At 33.4% G+C, this 23,531-nt stretch overlaps 1 protein-coding gene across 10 annotated transcripts in view; it reads left to right on the top strand.

The window, feature by feature from the left end:
• OtopLa (proton channel otopetrin-like a) overlaps nucleotides 1-21,380 on the top strand; it is a 259,273-nt gene extending 237,893 nt beyond the window's left edge. For 9 of the 10 annotated variants that reach the window (XM_072532854.1, XM_072532852.1, XM_072532855.1 and 6 more), the window contains 6 exons: nucleotides 69-242; nucleotides 5,356-5,748; nucleotides 5,982-6,252; nucleotides 13,173-13,457; nucleotides 15,414-15,594; nucleotides 18,296-21,379. In XM_072532854.1, coding sequence (XP_072388955.1) covers nucleotides 69-242; nucleotides 5,356-5,748; nucleotides 5,982-6,252; nucleotides 13,173-13,457; nucleotides 15,414-15,594; nucleotides 18,296-18,604 — 1,613 coding nt within the window. In that variant the 3' untranslated portion in view covers nucleotides 18,605-21,379. Of the gene's footprint in view, nucleotides 1-68; nucleotides 243-5,355; nucleotides 5,749-5,981; nucleotides 6,253-13,172; nucleotides 13,458-15,413; nucleotides 15,595-18,295 lie in introns of all 10 variants that reach the window. The other variant, XM_072532857.1, reaches the window with a different exon arrangement.
• Nucleotides 21,381-23,531: the final 2,151 nt, after the last annotated feature.

Below are 23,531 nucleotides of genomic sequence, written 5' to 3'. Positions count from 1 at the left end.
TTTTTATTTAATTCACGTAAATATCTCTATGGCAATAATTATATGGATCAATATGTTGCTTTTTTTAGAAAGCATTAAAGCTCACAATCTACGGAATGCCAACACCGTACTTGGAACACATAGAGCAGTACCAGACAGAATTCTGGAAACGACTACTAGTTTGCCGATAACGACTACAATTACCTCCTTATTCGATCGATTTATTACAACTTTAAGACCAGTTCCACGCAATCCCAACCCCTGTAAGTATAACAGTGTTTTTTAATAAACGTTGTTTTAAATGCTAACTTAGACAAAAATACTGGGATAAATTGGTAAGAACATACAATTTTAAAGTATGAACACGAACATATTAGCCAAGATCTTCTTAGTCATTAACCTGATACAGGTTACGCACGTGATATCTTGAAAATGTCCAAAATAGCCTATTATTTCTTTTGATATTTGCTTTCTTTGTATTTTCGTTATTTTTAGCTGATTTAGTATAGATTCATTTGTCCTTAGGGCTACCCATGGTATTCTCAGCATTCGTCTGTAGCAGAGCAGAATAGTTTTCATATGAATATATGTAATATACGAATATACATAATTTAAGAAGATATATACAAAATAAAACAAAATTAATGAATGACCTATTTACAAATTAATATTTTTTATTCACTGACATTCTGGGCATAGCTTGTTTTGCCACTCCTCTGCAAACAATATCAGAAAAACTTTAAAATGTGATTTAAGAGTACAAAAAATTGGGAGAGAGATTAAAATATTGTGGAACAGCACTATAAGTTTCTTCTATAATATTTTTATGAAGAAACAATAGTCCATGTAAATAAAGAGGAGTGATCTATCGTCTCAGGACTGAACTTTTTTTGTTCAGTATCAGTCGAGTAACTTTTTCTTAACGTTTCTCCCTGCATTAAGAAGGCATTTCGTTCTAATAAATGAACTATTTGTGTACATAAATTATTTGTTTGCTAATTTAAAGTGAATGTAGCAGTTTTATTAAGACTTTTCAAGGTTGTGCGTTCTAATTTGTAATTTTAAGTGTCCAGTCCATTCTTCTATAAGAATCAGATTCTTCAATAAGAAGTTACCTGGAAGCGATCAAAAATACGTTCCTTTAGTAGTACCTAGGAAAAAAGTGTTATTTATAATGGTTATACATTGACAATAGAATCGCATCCGGAAGCTTTGGTATCGGAAATAGTGAAACAGACAGTTTTTGCTTGTGAAGTGGGTGAAGCTTCTGTATATAGAATTGTTAGAGAGCAGAAGAACACCGGAACATTTTTTTTCTCACAAAAAGACTAAACCCAGGAAAACCATATTGGACAAAACGATGTGATACCGATAAATTGAAAGAGACTAAACCCAGGAAAACTATATTAGACCAAACTGATGATACTGATAAATCAGCCATACGACGAATTGTTTATCGATTTTTTTTTTTAAACGAAATACCCACTATACATAAAGTTATTTTAGCTAATAACGAGGACAAAAACTTATAGAATTTTAAAAGCACTACATTTTATAAACTTCTCAAGTCACTCGATTTTAAATACGTACGGAGGAGCAGAAATAGTGCTTTGTTAGATCGAGACGATATCATTTTGTGGAGACGAAATTTCTTAAAATCCATAAAAAAATTTCGAGAACAAAATAAAAAAAATATTATTTAGACGAAACATGGGTAAATTCAGGACATACAAAATTCCATGTGTGGGTTGACGAAACGGTCAAATCTTCAAGCCCGACGTTTTGGTCTGGTCTTTCAACAGGTCTTAAAAATCCATCAGGCAATGGCAAAAGACTTATTATTACACACATTGGGAGTGAAACAGGTTTTGTAGAAAATGGTTTATGAATGTTTGAGTCAAAAAAGAGCGGCGATTATCATAAAGAGCTGAAGGCAGGGAGTTTCGAAAGGTTGTTTTACAAGTACATTACCCCGTTAGAAGATAATTGTGTAATAGTTCTTGATTCTAGAAAAATAGAAAAATTACCTACTGCATCATGGAAAAAACAGAAAATAAAACACTGGGTGCATTCAAAAGATATTAATTTCAATGACGATATGTTAAAAGTGGAACTTTTACAATTAGAAGCCCCACTTAAGACAGATTTTAATAAATGTATTGTAGACAAAATGGCAATGGCACAAAATAAAACTGTCTTGCTTTTACCACCATATCATTGTGAGCTCAATCCAAGTGAGCTCATGTGGGCTGACGCTAAAAATTTAATTGCTGTCAACAACATTGTATGGAGCATGTTAAAGATACAGTAGAAAAAAAGTTCTGGGAACTTGATAATATTATGGAGGTCATAGCGGAACCACTGATTAAAAATCTGATCCAACCTCGGGCAAATATAACAGAAAAATGTATAAGAGGTTGGTTTATTGATAGGATGGATAGGATAGAGTTTCGGACTATTTAAAAACAAATAATTTAGTGGAAGTTCTATCTGATAGTTATATATAGATAGATATATAGATAAAAAGTTTATACCAGAATAGCTAATGATGAAAAAGAATACCTCATGGTACTTTTGACAGTTTTGGCAGAAGAACAAGTTGTGAAACTTACTAGCGTAACTAGCCATTACTTATTTGAAAATGCCTTTGGGCTGGGGTATTGGCCATTCAGACTGCGGGTGGATGACTGGAGAATGTTTTTATGAATTCATTAAGAATGTATTCTATAAAAAATGGATTGTTGCAAAGAACGTTCCTTTACCTGTTGTGCTTTTTCTAGATGACCATTCTTCTCATTTAACGCTTCATCTAACTGAGCTCTGCAAAATAAAGGGTATTATAATTGTTACCCTTCTGCCTACCACAACTTCCACACATCCGTATCGGTTGCAACCACTAGATGTTGCTATTTTTCGCCACCTTAAACTTTCCTGGAAAATAGCATCCATAATTGGCGTATTGATAATAATTACAGAGAACTAAAAAGGTAAGAATTTGCAGAGCAGCTGGACAAATGTATTAAGGATAACGTTATCGAGAATAAAATAAAAAATGAATTCAGAACTTGTGGATTGATTCCATATGATCAGATTAGCTTTAATGATACCAAACTACCTACTCAAGTTAAATTAGAATCGTAAGACGAAATAGCAAGGGTTTTAAGGAAGAGTTTATTTCTAATTGAAATAGAAAACAGGATCGACAGACAACTTCTCGAAAAGTTTTATAATTGTGGCGATATTTGGAAAGGAAGTCCTTCAAACAAACAACTATTCTATTTCTGGAGAAGAGTTAAAAACGAAACACTGGACATCCAATATGAAAATTAAATGTGCCAGAATATAATGAGATTTCCAACATCAATTTGGATTTAGATAGTTCTTTGGGACCAAGGACAAATCAAGCTGCTACAACCTGATGGTACTTTATAGCAGGAAGCTAAATGTGAAAAAACTCCATTATTTTGGAAGATACTTTGTTTATATTTACTGAAAAAAGTGACTCTCTTTTATCAATGATTGAGCTTCCATCTTTGGAGCAGCATAATACTACTCCAAAAGAAAAAGATATTGAGAATAAATTTTCAGAAAACCCAAAAAAAACTTGAGACTCCCTTGGAAAATATTCCCCCTCTTCTTAAGAATATCGCAATTCCTTTCAAAAAAGCTTTGTTGTGGCATGAAAAAATAATGAAACAACTAAAAAGGTAGTAATAAAAATTACTTCTACAGTTGTCACTTCGGAAGAATTTTTAGAATACCAACGGAAAATCGATGCAAAAAAGAAAAAGAAAGAAGAAAAATCATTGGAGAATAAGAAAAGCAAGCTGATTTTTGAAATTAATTCAAACAAAAAATGTGATGGAAGAGGAACATATTCTTCCTAATGTATTTAATATTTCTGAAGGAGAATATGCTGTGATTCCTTATGAAGGGGAATACTTTCCTGGAGTCAGTCTTGGCTTTGACGATACGGGATTAAGAGTGAAGACCATGATAAGAAGTGGTCCATATTGGAAGTGGCCCGAGAAGGAGGATATCATCTTCACAAAATGAAATATTTTGTAAAGTTAATCCAACAAAACCTGTGAATAAAAGGGACATCTATGCAATTCCAGAGATGGATGGAATAAAAAATATTATAAAAAAAATAAAATTATTTCATATCAAAATTGAATCTATTATACATGCCCAGATATGTAATTTTTTATTTGTTGTTATAAATTTATATTTTTAATAAAATTAAAATCTTCAACTGCATTTCTTTTTCAATTGAGCCAGTAGATATAATTATTTTTAAATAAATAAGTACGTAGTTAATTACTTAAATGAGTAGAAGGACTGTGATAGGACTTAAATGTCCGGTAATTAGGCGATTGTGGTCGGTAATGGCGAAAAGATCGCACGGTGAAAAGTGAGTGTTTTTCAAGCCGGTCGGTGAAGAGAGCATTTTAATGAATGTTGTACATATGTAATTAATAAGGAATTAAGTGTGATAATATTGTTTTTTCTATATTACCAACTGAACTAAATAGAGTAAAAGTTATCTTTAAAATTCATACAAAGACAAAGAAAAATGTATTCTTCTTATTTTTGAATCTGCTTCTAAACAAATCAAAAAGTGATTGGTAAAAGGTACAGTTACCTTAATGCGTTTTGTATCGGGGTGAGAATTGAATCTTAATCATTCACAGCATAGACGGGTAAACTCATAGAGCATAGAGAACTTAAAGTGTATTTACAATGTATTCAAAAATCTAAATGTATGAATAAATTTTTGAATATTGTCCCTATATTATTTTATCTATCCTGCATTGTTCCATATATTTTTAGATATATGAATACCTTTATTTGCTCTACTAGTCTCTTTCCATTGCTTTTATCTCCCATCTTCTTCCTGTGTATTTATCTACTGTGCTAAGTGGATTTGTTGGCCATAATCCTCCACACTGACCAGATAGGTTGGACGCTTGTTAGGAAATACATTACCTCAATTCCGATCAGACAACATGTAACTCTAGCAAACTTGTCCCGCCCATTTTCGCCATCGCTTGTCATCGCCAAAACAGTGTTTGTTATTTGTCAGGGTATACGAAAGTTTAACAGCCATGCACTTGATGTTGACATTTGCGCAAATAGATTGTTTTATTTAAGGCCGACCCTTTACGCAAAAATAGATTCCAGATCACAAAATTGATACTAACACAAACGGATGCTCTGTATCTGATCTACAATAAGTTACTGTTTGGTAAATATTTAATATTAATTTTGACATTTTATATACAGGATGAATCACCACTAATGGGAAGAACCTTTATTGCGAAATTTAAAATTCTCGAGGTATTTAAATTAATTTTTATTAATTTCCTTGTCTAGGGGCCTTCCCATCGCCAACGCCAGAAAAGAACATCCCCGCAAATTTATGGAAGATAATGCCAACCACCGCATCAACGACAACTACAACTACAACCACAACTCCGTTTCCAACCACACCCAGATACTTCGCGAGAACTACGGTAGCTAGAGTTTGGAGAGCTATAACGACGAGTTTTTCATCTACAACAACTACAACTACCACAACCCCTAGCACTACTACTCGCTTTACTACAAGTACAACCACCCCTAGTACTACAGTAAGTTCAACCTTCACCACGGCTGCTAGCACAACTATGCCTACAACTACTATTTCATCAACATTCTCTTTCCAAAACTTCTTCGATTCTAGTTTAGTACGCAGCATTACTGCTGACAATATAAACAGTGCCTCTGGTAAGTAAAATCTTGTCAACCAAGAAATAATTTAATTTATGCTAAATTTGATTAATAACTTAAAATTTCAACTGTCAAAAATGACGGATGGTATAAGAATCGAATAAATACGCCGACCAGAGTATAATATAATATGGGGTTACAATATTAGTTCTCTATAAATCATCTTATGTTTTGTTTTACTATTCATGTAAACTGTTAACATTATAATTTGTATTTCTATGATTTTTCAGAAGATAAAACTGTTGATCTCTTTCCAGAAATTAGTAATACAGTTGCTAACAATGAAACGGAATTTCTGAACGATATCATTCCACAAGCATTTTCGTTTACATCGTCTTACAACCGAACAACCAACAATTCCGATTACTGTGGGAGACTGAATATTATGGGAACAATTGTAGAAGACGCTGGACCTTATCTTTATCCATTTATCATAGAATTTTCTCTTATTGGAGCAGCCGTTATTTTCGTCATGTGGAAGCATATTGGAAAAAATCCAAAGTAAGGATAACCTATTTTCATTTTTTTGTATATAAAAATAAGTTATGAATAACATGTTATATTTTATACACGCCTTATAGCATTCCTTGCTGATATATTAACCCTTATATAACCGGTAACTCTAATAATAAGAGAAATATTTTCAAGGCGTGTGTTTGGCAACATGTTGGGTAATTAAAACAAAAAATTGTTATTTAATTTTATTTAATTTTGTTTAATTTTATTTAATTTTATTTAATTTTATTTAATTTTATTTAATTTTATTTAATTTTATTTAATTTTATTTAATTTTATTTAATTTTATTTAATTTTATTTAATTTTATTTAATTTTATTTAATTTTATTTAATTTTATTTAATTTTATTTAATTTTATTTAATTTTATTTAATTTTATTTAATTTTATTTAATTTTATTTAATTTTATTTAGATTTATTTAATTTTATTTAATTTTATTTAGATTTATTTAATTTTATTTAATTTTATTTAATTTTATTTAATTTTATTTAATTTTATGTAATTTTATTTAATTTTATTTAATTTTATTTAATTTTATTTAATTTTATTTAATTTTATTTAATTTTATTTAATTTTATTTAATTTTATTTAATTTTATTTAATTTTATTTAATTTTATTAAATTTTATTTAATTTCATTTAATTTTATTAAATTTTATTTAATTTTATTTAATTTTATTTAATTTTATTTTAGTTTATTTTATTTTATTTTACACAAATATTTTAAAACCAAAATTAGCCAAATACATCCAGTTATTCTCGAGTTTAAAAAAGGTGTAAAAAAATAAAATAGCGTTTCTTAAACGTCATTTTATTTTTATAATTAGTATATATATATATATATATATATATATATATATATATATATATATATATATATATACAGTACATTCAACCAACTTTCACCTCTAAACGACTAATGGCATTCGCAGAAAACCTTTTGTTGTAGTAAAAGGCACGGTAAACTGCACTGGAGTTCTCTATAATCTTTTTAATTAGGTACTTACTTTGTTTAGAGTATTTTTGCCTGTATTATTAGTTAGAGTTAATTTGTATACAATTAGGAGCAAAAATTCAAATGGAATTTTATATATTAGTGTTTATATGAATAATAATGAATGTATAAATATAATGGTTAACCTGTTAACATTATAATAGTGTACTTACTAATTAGTTAAATTTATAAATCATCATCATTGTCACTAAATTCAATGCTGCTATCATTATGTAAATCTATAATCACTGGATTAATTTCACTAATTTTATTTTCCCGGATCCACCACTCTTCTATTAATTTCTCACATTTATTTACAGTTTTGGTCCATATTTCTGGAGTTGCAGTTTTAAGAGCTTTTTGTCACATTTCCCTAACTGCATCGCCACTGTATCCACTGCATCCAACGTGATTATAATAATACGTTTTACATAAACCCCAGATGTGTTCGATGGGATTAAACTAGCAGTGATACGGCGGTACCAGTAGTACTTGATGTCCATATCTTGATACAATTTGGTCAACTATATAAACTGTTGGTTTTTCATTACGTTTCGAAATTTCCAGTAACTCTGATTTGAAGGCGCATTTCGGAAAAATTATATTATTTGTAACTAACCAATTTTTTAAGCTCGGTACGTTCCACGACTGTTCTCCAAAGTCTCCGAATGGTGCAATATCTAAAGCTATAACTGATGGTTCACTCAGACTACGTAACAGTTTCTCCTTAAGACATTTAACAAACATATCTGCATTCATATTTTCATGGTTATCAGCAGATTTTGATTTTGAAGAAAAAATCACATCTGCGTTTTTTATAAAGCCTTCTTTCCTTCATGCATTGAAGAATGATGTGTCTTTTGCCTTCGCTATCTGTGTGTTTTATTGATTTTATGCTGTCATCTTGCCAAATTCTTTTAATTCCACCCTCTGCAAATATCCATATCTCATCTAAGTATACGAATGTTGCATTTTTAGATTTAAGTCTAGTATATTCTCCCAAAAATTTAATTCGTTTGTGAACCACACTACTCCTTTCGTATAAAAGTAACCTATTATTTTTTTTTTTTGAATTTAAATCCTAAATCTCTCAACACTTTCCAAAGGCTAGTCCTGTTAATTTTAGAAACTTGTCTTTCTCTTATCTTGATCAGTAAAATATCTAAACTGACATGATTGTTTTCACGCATTCGATACAAAATATTGCGAATTTAAAATTTTTCTCCATCAGGTAAGTCAATGCTCCTAAAATGATTACGAGTTGTTTTCTTGTCTTCGTGATACTCAGTCACAGTAAGATCTTCTTGAGAATCTCTGACAGTCTTTATTACAGTTTTTAGCTTACTTTCACTTATCCCGAGTGCGTCAAAACCGCGTTGATTTATACATAATAATGACTTTAAAGGTCCATCATTGTCTCTTTTCATGGTAAAGTATTTATGCACATTTGCAATTAATTCATCAATATCCAACTTACGTCTAGGCATGATGGTCACTTGAAACTTCTTCTTCTTCACGTGCCATCTCCGCGACGGAGGTTGGCAATCATCATGGCTATTCTGATCTTAGATGCTGCTGCTCTGAATACTTCAATTGATGTGCATCCGTACCATTCCCTCAAGTTACGCAACCATGAGATTCTTCTTTTTCCTACACTTCTCTTGCCCTGGATTTTCCCTTGTATAATCAATTGAAGTAGGTTGTATCTCTCATTACGCATAACATGCCCCAGGTATTGCAGCTTTCGTGTCTTGATGGTTTCCAATACTTCCATTCTTCCACTTGAAACTACACGTTTGAATTACAATATACTAGTTTAGATCAATATGACAGAAACTTTCTAACTGTTGTGCTTGAGAGGTAAAATATAATATTATCGCTTACAAATATCCTAAACACATTAAGCAAATTAGCCTAATGATCATCAGAAATGCCGATTGTAATTTAATTATGTTGATAAAAAGTTTAGAAATGGTTGGAAACCGTACATAAACAAATTAAAAAGTATTTTTTAACAAAAATTAAAATTGATATTTTAGTACTTTGTACATCTACTTTGAATATAAATTATCCTAAGCATGGTAGTATTTGTTTCAGAAAAAAATTATTAAATGTGTAGGTGAAAGAAATTTACGTCAAATACCATTATGCAAGAATACTGTTTATTAAAAGAAAATGTAACAAAATCTGCATAACTATGAACAACGGTAATGACACATATATTTATTTTATATCTAAAATTTAGCAAAGTGTTAAATATTATGGAAAACTCCAGTGCAGTTTACGGTGCCTTTTACTAAAACGAAAGGTTTTTTGCGAATGCCATTAGTCTTTTAGAGGTGAAAGTTGGTTGAATGTACTGTATGTATATTACTGTATACCGCAAGGTCACTGCACGTGTCTCGATTTTTCGTGTCACACTAAACATGATTTCGGGACCGTGCAAAAAACGTCATACCGAGCCACGATACAAGGATACAATACCAAGTGATAAGAAGTATTCACTTTAAAAAGAATGGAGTATCTCCTAATACAAAAAAAGAGAAAATAGTTTCAGTATAAGGTTTTAAGTTTTTTATTTAATACCGATGCACATAAATCAACGTCATCAATTTATTTAAATCATTTTAATTCTTTTGGTGACCAATACATAATATATTCTCTTCTCCACAACAGCTGTTTTTGTTTTGTTTTTCCTAAAGTTCAAATATAACTAAGCAGACTCCGTATCTGTTTACAAAGGCGCCCTCCTAATGGAATTAACCAAGACAAGCTAATATGTATGAGCTAATGCGTCCACAAGCTAATGTGACAAACCGCAGGTGATACTTAGGAACAAATTCCGCATGCGGCCGTGTTAATTGCGTGTCACAAATAGGTACACCTCGAAACAGACAACACAGACTGCGTGTATTATCCAACATGTCGTTCGTTGTTGCCTCAGTGTAATTAGGCGTTTATTCTGTAGGAATAAATATTTACTTTACGAAGGTCAAATTTTAAACAAATAAAGACTATAAGGTAGTGACCAAATTCGATAAAAATGTACTCAAATTTTTCATACAAAATTTCGACACCTCGATTTTTTAGTTAAAGTGTGCCACATTTTAAGATTTTATTTAAGGTGGATTTGCTTCTACAGAGAAATAAAAGGTAACTCCCAACTTTTGTTTTCAAATAAATACCATTTTAAGAGAATTACTGCGAACTGTTTGGGTTTTTGATTAAAAAAAGAGAAAATGGAAAAAAAATTAATGTAAGAGAAATCCACCCCAATCCCAAACATATGTTGGAAAGTGAATATTTTGCAAATTGTAAAAAAAACTACTAAAAAAAAAGAAAAACAGCTGATTCGTAAAAAAAGTTATCAGCAGGCAGTTTGTTAGTAATGCTCATTCATTTATCAAGAATCGTAATATTTCTTAATACCTTCATTTTGCCGATGTTGGGGTGAAGAATCTGTTTCCATTGATTAAAAATTTTTTGAAACGACCTCACCTGACTAAGTCAAACACCTTAATATTGGTTGTTTTTGAAAGTAGAAAGTCGAACCCAAAAGGAAGATATCGATTTATCTAGGCAAAAATATCAAGAGTTACAACCTATTAATCAAGCTACAAGTAGCAATATAGAAAGTAAATTCCGAGATCGTGTTCATCTTTTTTATGGCAAGGAGGTGGTAAATCATCTAAAGACCGTACCAGGCCGTGTACCGTTAAGGATGTCCTGGCGTGTGTTGGATTCATTCAGGATGCAAAGGTCTATTCGTAGGCAGTACTCCCAGAGGAGTTGTGCTCACAGATGCACTAATAGTTACCTGCCTACTAACTAAAGTCCCCTCAACAAGACTATTCATGCGGTAGGTCCTCTTTAGACCGGTGCATCACATAAATAGCCCGTTTTTTATTTGTTTCCCCTCTCTCCCTCTCTTCTTGAGTTACTGTCTCCAGTATTGCCCTGTATTTAGTCTTTACCCTCATTGCTACCTGAATTCGCGCTTACCCTACCTACCTTCCTGTGTAATTCATTTCTGTCGTTATTGAAAATTCTGCCTTCAAATACACAGTGCTCGACCGTATCAGACACTCCACATTCTGCGAAGTTTCCATCCGCTACCTCCCTATTCTTTCGAGGTTGGCCCTGAAGGATCCGTGCCCTGTTAGAAACTGGATAAAAAAGTAGTTAGTGTCTTTGTCGCCGCATTTCATCCAGTCTGAAATATTTCGAATTAATACCCTCGTCAGGGCCGCCCTCTACTTTTACTAGCTTGAACCCTTGAGGATCATAGCTTTAGTTTTCTCGGCCACCAGAATGAGGTCCCTGTTTTCCATCCACACCTAAACTTTGTTAAGGGCTCGGTTCGTTCTATGCTAGATTCACCAGTTTGCATTGTGCTCCACCAGCACCACTAGATCATCCGTATACGCAATTACGTCTACACCAATGCTCAGGTCGGTCTACAAAATCTCATTGTAAAGAACATTCCAATGGTCCCAGGATGGAGTCCTGCAGCACTTCTGCAGTGGTCCTCATAGAGTTACCTTTCGCAATATTGATGCAGCTGTCCATGAAGTAGTTCCTGGCCAAGTTCTGCAGATAGGAAGATATCCCCAAGTCGTCCAGTAGTCTGACGATCATTTTCCAGCTGGCACTATTAAAATCATTTCTTATATGGAGAAAGGATATTCTTTTTATGGATATCTCCCTTTTGATCCTGCTTATGGCGTCTACCGCAGATTTTCCTTTTGTGAAGCTATACTGGCGGTCGTATATACCACCTTTCTCCATTATCTCCATCTTTTCCAGCCTTGTCTTAATACGAATCTCAAAGACCTTGCCTGAGGTATTTAACAGGCATATAGGTCTCTACGCCTTAGGCCCCTCTAATTCCTTACCTGGTTTCGGTATAGGTATGAGATTTGCCGTTGTTAGAAATCCTGGGAACTCTTGCCTGCTTAACAGGTTATTCATAATATCCTGTGCCCATTGCATTTTTTTCTCGATAAAGATTTTTATTATCTCGGGTACTACCTTATCAGATTCAAACGCTTCTCCTGCTTTGAGCGTTTTACCAGCTTCCTTCATTACTTTTCTTGTAAATTCAGTCACTTGGAGTGACGTAAAGCGTACTTTCTTTCTCTATGGATAAAGAGCCCTAGCCATTTCTTCCCTTCGACTCTTCTCGATCTTGAAGAAGCCTCCTATCACTTTTCAATTTTTGAAAAGTATTCGATAGGCGTCCCACCAGATATTCCTTTCAAAATTTTCGCTAATTTCCTTCCAACATATTTTTTCACCGTTTATTTCTCGCAGTAGCTCTTTCTTTATGGCGGTTTAGTTTTTCTACCTTCTCTATTATCTTAAGGTGCGTCCCTCTGTCTCTCGTAACTTTTCTTCTTTGCTCGATATAGCCTTTTCTTATTTCTTCAATCCACTCCTTCCACCAGTAGGGACCTCTCCTGTCCCGCGGACTGCACCTTTCTGCCCCACCTTTTATTTTCTATATCTCTTGGATTTTCTCTTGGAGTCTTCTCTTGTCATTTCGACCTGCCTCCCTTCCTTGGTTTTGTTACATTTGCCCGAAGTGTAGACACGAGTAGCAACGTATTGGTCGATATCTGGGTGCCATTATCTTGCAGTTTACCAGTCATATCAGGACCTTTCTCTATCGCACCAGTGTGTTAGCTGCTGAAACAGTGTGACTGTTTCAGTTAATTGATATTAGTTGCAATTTTTTATTATCTTAATTTTTTGAAGTTCATTAAGAATATTGTTTTGTTTTAAAAAATTGTTACACCATAATGTACATTTAATATAATATTATAGAACAATGTATCCAGCTATATTTTTTTAACTAACACATGTTCTCTTTATGTAAACTAAATATTAACTCATCAAAAATATCTTACAGATACGTAAACCAAGAAAATTTGGAACATCGACTGGAAATAATGCTGTCTCGTAGAGCCGTTGCATTGGCACAAGCTCAACAACATGGACGGGTTGACTGTGTTGGAGCCTCGAAGGGCCTCTTCTTTGGATTGCTGATGTTAGTGGGATCTTTAATTTGCCTGATTCTCTTCTTTGTATTGGTTTCAAACAATACGTTTAGAGTTTTGGCAGTTTACTTGGCTGAAGTATCGCATTGTGCTTTGTTGGTGTTGAGCATTATAGCCATATTGATTGGATTTATTAGGTAAGTACTGGCTATTTTTAAATTTTGTCTTTTAGGAGCTAGATATGCATAATAATATTATCTTGTTGTAAAAGTAACATAATTCTAAAGAAATATAATTATCATCTACTATCAACTAACAGTAATCGCATAAAAATAGAACGGGGGGTTAGACAAGGAGACCCAATGTCACCTAAACTTTTTAATACAGTGCTAGAACATGCTTTTAAGAATTTGGTTTGGATGACAAAGGGAATAAAAATAGATGGAGAATATCTAAACAACTTACGTTTCGCCGATGATATACTTATAATAGCTGAAGATCTAGGTATGGCAAGAGAGATGGAACAGGAACTCGTTGTGGCTACAGAAAGTGTAGGTTTAACTATAAATACCTCGAAAACAAAAATCATGACCAATTTGGTACCCAACCAGAACATCAGTATTGGTGGAAAAGAAATAGAACTCGTAGATAGATATAAATACCTGGGACATGAAATTATGATTGGCAGGGATAACCAGACTCATGAACTGAAGAGAAGAATCGGCCTTGGGTGGGCAGCATTTGGAAAACTGAGAGAAACTTTTAAAAGTGAGCTGCCCACATGCCTAAAGAGAAAGGTATTTGATCAGTGCGTCCTCCCAGTCTTGACGTACGGAGCAGAAACACTTACCTTAACAAAAGCAGCAGCTACCAAACTGAGAGTCACGCAGAGAAGAATGGAGCGGTCCATGTTAGGAATAACTCTGCGAGACAGAATAACCAACGAAGACATCAGAAGAAGAACCGGAGTGACTGACATCATCGAGAAGATAGCCAGACTAAAATGGAGATGGGCAGGACACATAGCCAGAATGACAGATGGGCGATGGACAAAGAGGTTATTGGAATGGAGGCCAAGGGAAGACAAGAGAAGCGTCGGTCGACCACCTACAAGATGGACTGACGATTTAAGAAGACTCGATAAAAACTGGATGAGAGCGGCGCAAGATAGACGGGGTTGGAAACATGAGGAAGAGGCCTATGTTCAGCAGTGGACTCTTGAGGCTGGATGATGATGATAATTATCATGCAAATGTCCTAGAATATTTAGCAATTATTGTTATTTGAAAATATTTATATGTGGAGAGTTTATCATTAGGAACTCATTAATAAAAAAATGCCATTTGAGTAAGTTATACTAAAGAACGAACATTTAGTAGAAGCTGCAGATCACAAGTCACAATTAAGAAAAAATTTTATTGGTGAAATATATAGTTATAGATCATGATAGACATTTAAAAAGATGTGAAATAGGTTTGTAAAAAAGACCATTGCATTTGGATATCCTCTAAAAAAACAAAGAAATATTAGAGACTCTTTCGATTAATTATATGCATTCTTGCGTGTAAAGTATTCTCTCTCTCTCTTTCTCTTTCACTATATCTCTCTTTCTTTCTAATTTCTTTTGAAACATATATTGACATCTAGCTGATGGTTTATCTCACAATCCGCTGCTGGGCTGTGGAATACTGCGGTCACAAAACACGAATTCGAACTTTAGTGACAGAGGATAGAGGGACTTCTTAAACGCCCTATTTTCCTTAGTAGCACGAATTAGATAGTTTCCTTCTAAAAATGTTATCATGGTATAAGGAAACTTGACGTCCGAGAGACGCGGGATCGAGTGTCGACCTGGCCGATGAGCCGTGGGTGGAAAGAAAGGGTTCCTCCCAAATCTACTCATAACACTCTAATTTTCGGATAAATAGTGTCGGGTGGCGATTTGGAAGGGACCGGGATTGTGTGGGGGGTTAGCGTGTCATTGCCCTAAAGAAATATGTAAATATTTAGATCGATTAGATTTTTCATCGATTTAATTCATTGGCTGCCTATTACAACGACATACTTCACCAAATATTAGGTTAAATATTCAAAAAAATATATTTGAATTTTTTAAGATTACATTCACATTAAACAATATCATTTCTTTTTAGGGTAAAGTCTCTGAAATTTAAGAAAGAAGAACAAAGCGACTTAAACGACATTCTGTTAAGAGTATCAGCATTTGGACTATTTTTGTATGCAGTTTTTAGTGTGATCGCTGGTCATCTTCATGCCTTTTCCCAGGAAGCGAACTTACTTGCAATGGTTACGGGAATTCTTGTTGTTTTACAGGTAAGTACACTCTGTTAGGTTAGGCAATAATAAATGTCCACTTTTACATTTATGATTATTAGCGGTATGAAGTACAGTGCAGTTAAGTTAGAATAACTCTACTACTTTAAGCTAGTGTGACAATGCCGAAAGGAACTTTGATTAACTTACCCAAATAAAACCAGCTTACAGAATACTTTGGTTCAATACCGACCCTGGGGATGCCAAAAACCACCTTCTGCAACCAGAAAAAACCCTAGATTCGAACACAAAATGACTCTGACTGGGAAACTATACCATGTTAGGCACAAGGCAAAATGTACATTCGACAGATATGCCCTAATAGGACAGAGGTACTTCGGAATATAAGCATCCTTACTGAGCATCTGCCAGCCAAGAGGCACCTCGATACAATGGGACTATCTCATACAGACTTAAGCTGAGATACTGTAACAGAGAATCTGAAACAGTCAACCATATCTTGTATGATTGCAAGGCACTAGATCGCTGGTGTCAAATACTTTTTGGAGACTACTAAGTAACTTCAACAACATGGGTATCCATCCACTAGCTGGCTGGTAGAAGGTTTCAGAATTCTGGAATAGCTATTATACAGTGTGACCCATTTAGATTGGCCTCTAGTGTGACCTCTATAAAATTTGAAGTTGTTAACCGATTTTAACCAAATTTTTTTTTTAATGTCATGTAATAAAAGGTCTATTGCGGAACAAAATATGAAATATTTAGTTAAATTTTCAGGGCATTCTACGATACTTTTTCTTCGTCGAAAATGGAGAATTTGTATTAGCGATTTTTTTATTAAAAAAATTTCTACGTCGCTGGATTTAAAGTCGCTTTAAATAGCTGTGACAAAAATTTCATTAAGATATATGTATTAATAACAAACTTATGACAAGTTAAAATTTTGAAACTCACTAAGAAAAAAAAACTCTGTATTAACGTTAGAAAAAACACTCTGTATTAACAGAAACATGGAAACATAATTTCAGTTTAAATCCTAGTTGCCTCTACCAATCCACCATCTAATTGGATACATTTGTCGTAGCGTTTATGAATATTTCTAATTACATTTCTTAGTTGTTGGGGAGTAATTTCTGCACATGTCTGTCGAATTCTTACACGAAGTTCGTTTACGTCTCTTGCACGGGTTTTTGTTAAACTTTTTGTTTGATAACTCCCCAGAGAAAGAAGTCTAAAATTGTGAGATCTGGAGATCTGGGTGGCCAATCTATCAACGGACTACCCCGGCCTATCCAACGATTAGGAAAATTTTCACTTAGCCATTGCTTCACGGTTCTGGCGTAATGAACAGAACACCCATCTAACTGGATATACAAATTTAATCGTTCATTAATTGGGAGCTCATGAAGAGCATCCGACAAGTCGGTGTTTAAAAATTCTAAAAAGTTCTGTGAGTTCAAGTTTTCTTCAAAAAAGAAAGGACCAATAACTCGCTCGTTCAGTATACCACACCAGACATTGATTTTTTGAGAATACTGGCTTTTACAGTTTATTACCCAATGGGGATTATCTGCTGTCCAATATCGACAATTCTGTGATGATACTACTCCATTTGTAGTGAAAGTGGCTTTGTCGGTAAACAACACGTTTTTTAGAAAATTTATATTGTTTAAATATTCCCCTTGAGCCCATAAACAATATTCTAAACGTTTTGCTTCGTCGCCTTCTTGTAATGTGTGTTATTTCTGAAATGATCTAAAATGATTTGATCATTTCCTCTTCTTCTTTGTAACGGGATATTTTTTAAAATTAGTTTTGATACTGCACGATATTCATTAAATATTCTATTTATTTTGTTTACCGTACCGCAGCTAATATTAGGACGATCCACATGTCTGTCATTAAATATTGTACAAACTTCCCTGGCATTTCTATCGTTATCTCCCAAAAGACGTATAATTTCAATTTTTTCTCTCAAACTTAATCTTGTAGCTATGACACAAAATATTATTAAAAGAATTTAAAGTAAATATTGTTGCAGATATTATGCATAAATTTATGCTAGCACTGAAATTTGTATGACACAAATAATGTCAAACAGTAATATCGTTGTCATGGCAACTGAGATTTAAGTTGTAGCATGTAAAGTTAATAATAATGTAAGTGCGTTACTTGCATTAAATTTTTATGCTATTTTAAACATTGTTTTGTCTAGTAGTGGTTTATTATTAAAATTATTTGAAAAATAATTAGTTTTATGGTTATCTGTTGATACAGGGTGTTCTTTTTTGACTCGGAGCTTAGTAAGTTTTAAAATTTTAAGTTGTCATAACTTCGTTATTAATAAATATATTTTAATGAAATTTTTGTCATAGCTATTTGAAGCCACTTTAAATCCACAATAGACCTTTTATTACATGATATTAAAAAAAAATTTGGTTAAAATCGGTTAACAACTTTAAATTTTATAGAGGTGTTTCCAATCTAAATGGGTCACACTGTATATACTTACAACAAATGAATGAATGGCTGCAGTGCGATCTGCATACTATAGACGGCTTTCAAAGAAAATACAGGTTACTGTCTAATATTAAGAAGCTATGCAATGAGTTCCTAACTATTCAAAGTCAGTTTATATTTGAAAATATAAACTTATTGTCTGGATTTAAATTGATAATCCTCTTATTGATTTATTTTTTTGTTAAATTGAGCTATAATAAATACTTTTTACTAATTTAAGGTTATCCTTCAACTGCTTTTCATCGCAGACGTATCCCGTCGCAGAGTTCATCTCCCCGAACATGATAGATCTAAACCAGGACGTCAAGTGGTCACTTTCTTATTGATTTGCAATATTACTATTTGGATTATTTACACGTTTGAAATGAAAAAAGTAGAAGAAAATCCGGTCCAACTGAAATATTACGGGTACTTGACTTGGGCCATGGTTCAAAGGTTGACACTGCCACTTTGCATTTTCCACAGATTCCATTCAGCTGTAGCCCTAGCCGAAATTTGGAAGACTAGCTACAAACCACGCCTCGAGTGAAGAGGTGTTAGATAAACAATCTTTAATTATTAAATAATGACATTTTCTCAAAACTCTTGAGTTAGACTATCCCGGCAAACACACAAATAACATTTATTAAGAGCACTGATAAGAGATATGTACAAAGGATATTTATAGAAGCTTTTAAGTAATTTACACCCTCCACTTCAAGTTTTTCCATAAAATTAATAAAATTTAATTATTTTGCTCAATTTTAATAAAATACTGCATTTAAATCCTTTGTCATCAGACAAAAATGCTCAATCATATTGTATACTAAAAGTTAACATACAAATGATTTTAAATCTAAAAATTTCTAAGCATTTTAAATATTTGGAAATATTTTCTTGTTTAAAATATTTTTATTGAAAAACTTGGATGTATACAAAAAGAATTAATCGTAAATTTAAAGTCTGTCTATTTATAAGAGTTTGTATAAGTAGTATATTATTATAAAATTTTTATTATATTTAACGATAAGGATGTAGATTATTAGATGAATATATGGTCGAGTAACGAGGTTAATAGAAATACGACATATGAGCAATATGAATTTAGTGTAAAACATTAAGGAGATTAAACCCGATAAGGGCAAGCGGGTTCTATGTAAACGGCATGCATTAAATATAATCTTTTGTAAATACATTGCTCTATAGACACCAAGCTAAGGCGATGATATGGGCGTTCAGAATACAGCCCTCGGATCAAACGTACTTCGATTTTCGATTGGTTAAGTATTACGCTTAGATAGGTACTACATAAATGTTTTGTTAACACATAAACCAAAAGAAAGATTAAGAACGTACTTCTTCTTCTTCTTGATGTGCCTATCCGTTACGAATGTTGGCGATCATCATGGCAATCTTTATCTTATCTGCATCAGCGCGGAAAAGCTGCACAGATGATGTATTGATCCAGATTCTGAGGTTCTTTAACCAAAATGTTCTTCTTCTTCCTGGACCTCGTTTTCCAAATGTTTTTGCTTGCAGGATGGCTTGAAGGAGAGCATATCCGAATTTATTTCGCATAATATGTCCGAAGAACTGTAACTTTCGAAATTTTATGGTGGTCAGTACCTCTCGGTTCTTATTCATTCTTCTGAGGACCTCCTCATTTGTGACTCGGTCAGTCCACGGAATCTTAAGCATTCTCCGATATAGCCACATCTTAAATGCTTTCAGTTTTCTGCACATATCTTCGTTCGGGGTCCACGACTCAACACCATAAAAAAGGACAGAGAAGACGTAGCATCGCAGCATTCTTACTTTTGTATCAAGAGAAAGGTTGTGACTCTTGAAGAAGGCCCCCATCCGATTGAAGGTGGATCTAGCTTTTCCGATGCGTGCTCTAATCTCCTGGTTGTTGGTCTATTCTTCATTTATTATGGTGCCGAGGTAGTTGTAGTGCGTCACTCTTTCTACAGGGGATTGGTTGACGTAGAGTTGACTTTCTGTTATTCTTTTCTTGCTAATTATCATAAGCTTTGTCTTCTTAACGTTTATATTGAGTCCATATTGTTGACTGTAATACGTGATTTGCTGTCTGATTCCAGTAAAGATTTCTAATTATTTTCAGATCTTGGTTGTTAATTCCTGTTTCTTTTAGTATTTCCATCATCTTGGCGTACTGTACTCGATCAAACCCTTTCTCGTAATCAACCAGAAATGCATATACGTCGCAGTTGACGTCTCTGTATCTCTGGAATGAGACCTTTACTGAGAACAAAGCCTTTCTAGTACTAACAGCATTTGTGAACCCGAACTGGTTGTTCGAAATTTGACATTCACACAGCTTATATATTCTCTTATGAATTATCTTTAGGAACAATTTAGGAGATGACTCATGAGGCTTATAGTACGGTAATCTTCGCATTTTTTGGCTCCTGGTTTTTTTTTGGAAGTGCAATAAACTCAGATTTCAGCCATTCTGTTGGTATTTCTCCAGAGTTGTATATGTTGTTGAATATATTTGCGATTGTTGCTATTGATTCGTTGTCCATTAGTTTGAGTAGTTCTGCTTGTATATTATCAGGGCCTGCCGCTTTGATATCCTTTAACTGTGTTATTGCGAAATAAACTTCTTGCTGTAATATTCTTGGTCCATCATTTACCTCTTCTTCTAGCTCAAAAATGGTATCTCTTTGGTCTTTAAATAGTTTTTTTAAATATTCTTTCTACGTTCTTATTTTACTCTGTTTGTTTAAGATGATGTTTCCGTCAGAATCAGTTATATTTCCTTTCTGCCTTCGTCTTAGTCCCTCTGTGAGTTCTTTAACTTTCCTATGTACATTGTGACTATCGTACTTTGACTGCAGAGTCTCAATGTCTTTGCATCTTCCCCTTGCTTCTTTTTCTTTCACTTCTCTGATTTTCGTTCTTATTAATATATTTATGGTTTTATATTTGTCTGGGTCATTTTTGGCTTCTCTTCTCTATCTATAATCCATGATTTTTTCTTCATTAATCTATCTGTCTTCAAGTGTTTATCCTTTACATTTTGCACTATTTCTGTAATATGTTTGATCGTTTGTTCTGCGTTCGATCGTCTCTAATTGCAGTCACTTGCTCGTTTAACGTGGCTTGGACTCTCATCCCCGTACCAAGGTCTTTCAGCATACGTAGGAATCTTATGATTGTGCTTTTCTTTTCTGCACTGTTTTGAGTTTGACTTGAAATACTCCCACCAGTGGAACGTGGTCTGTCTCCAAGTCTGCTCCAGGATAAGTCTTGACAGATGTAAAGCTGTTTCGGAATCTTTTATTCACTAAAATGTAGTCTATTTGATTCTAATAATTCTCCGGGTCTGTCTTGAGGGGATTTCCACGTGTACAGCTTGCGAGGTGGTAATTGGAAGAATTAGTTGGTGATAACTAGTCTGAGTCTTCTACGATTTTTCTAGCACTTTCCTTCTGACTCAAGTCGATGTGCTCCAATGTACTGTGTCTTATCTTCAGCTCCAATCTTGGCATTAGACTCGCCCATAATGATGAGAACTTCCTGTCGAGGAATTTCTGTATAATACTGTTGATGTTCTGATAGAATCCAATTGCTTTTTCCTCCCATATGTCTGCAGTGGAAGCATAGACTTGGATGATGTCTATATTAATAGGGTTTGCATCTACTTGTAGTAACATCACTCTCTCTATTGGTGTAAAGTTAGCAACGCATTTGGCAATCTTGGGTGATACGATTATTCCGACTCCATATTCATGTGAACGTACTTCGTTTTGTGGTACTTAGATACCACAAAATTTTTGAGAAATTGACAAATATGCCAAACAATATATTTTAAAAAAGTTGTAAGCGTACGGATCAAAGAACGTAAAAAGAAAACTTCCAGAGAAGAAAGCGTTTGAGTTATTTAAAACTTTTAGTTTAGGCAACAGGGAAGACAGTTTAGAAAAAGGGGTTATAAATATAGTACCTCGACAAACAAGAAAATAAACTGAAGATATCAGTAAATGTAATCGGTACCGATAATTATTAAAAATTAACTTACGAAATAAGGTGACAAATACGAAACTTACTAAAAAATAAAATTACGAAACTTTACGTATCATTACGAATCTATCATATATATAATATACGAAATAGGGTGACGAATAACTAAAGAGATTTTTCTGTTGTAATGTTATTCCATTAAAATATATTTATTTAACCGAACTAAATTGTAAAAAACTGTTTGTTTTAAGCGTCCGCATTACAATCGGGGCTGATTTCTTAACGCCCGATATGGACATGCGGTTACCATAGAAAACGGCACGCAGTAACTTTTAGATACATACTACATAATTGTTTTGTGTTGATAAAGTTAAAGTGAAATGACAATGAAGGTTTGTAAATTATTTAAACTAAACTTTAGTTCTTTGAGTTTGGCAAATAAAGATTAAAAAAATGAACCACCTATACCGGCATTGAATTTAAGACAAGTTCCACCTGGTTATAAAAATCGAGTGCAGTTTACGCTGACATTTGACTCACGTGACTAAGACAAGAGGCTATGGTTGTGGGGATATGATGAAAAAATTCGTTATTTTATTTTATTTGTTTGTAATTTGGTGGGGACGATAATTGAACAAAAGAAGGTGTACGCGATTTGAAACATCTGGTCGAAGAGGTAAAAAAGACGCGAAATGTCGGCCAAGCATATAAACAATATTGTAAGCTTCCAACTATTGGGCACAAGCAATATGCTTCTGGTATAAATAGTGCATATGCCGAAAACATTCGTAAGCATAACGAAATGGTATCAAAAAACAGTTACGTTATTTTATAGTTTTGCAGCAAATGGGGTAGTGCACTACGTGGTCATCATGAGTCTGATGAGTGGATTAATAAAGGTTTGTTTTTAGAACTAGTTCATTGCGCTTAAAATACAAATTTCATAGTGTCTATCAACTTCAAAGAAGTAATGGATTTAAAGGTACTTAAATACAAAACAGCTTAAACACTTAAAAAAACACAAAATGAGCTCTTATGCTTATCTAGGGAGCAAATTTTTTGAGTGAAATGAAACAGTCTTCATTTCTTGCACTAATGGCAGACGATACAACAGATGTTTTTACAAAAACTCAGATGGTATTAGTCCTCCGTTACTGGAGGAAAGGTTACCGTTAGGAAAATATATGATCCAGCGGAAACACGATGAAATTTTCAGTATAGATAAAAATTGTATGTATTTGAAATTAGGGAATAGCATCGTGGAATGGTTTAAAACATTGAATCAGGATATCCTAAACATGGATATCGCACTTAAGCTCCCGGTTTCCTGAAATGGTTCAATGATCCTACAATTCAGTACTGGTTGGATTTCTTTTACAAAATATTGAAATATGTTACACATTATTTAACTGCAAAAAATTTAATCAGACTGTGAAATTGCAATATGGTATTGAAAGTTTGAAGAAAATAGTTGGTAACATCACAAA

Source organism: Diabrotica undecimpunctata, chromosome 5, assembly GCF_040954645.1.
Source record: "Diabrotica undecimpunctata isolate CICGRU chromosome 5, icDiaUnde3, whole genome shotgun sequence".
NCBI classification, from domain to species: Eukaryota; Metazoa; Arthropoda; class Insecta; order Coleoptera; family Chrysomelidae; genus Diabrotica; species Diabrotica undecimpunctata.
This window is presented reverse-complemented; position numbering and strand designations above follow the sequence as displayed.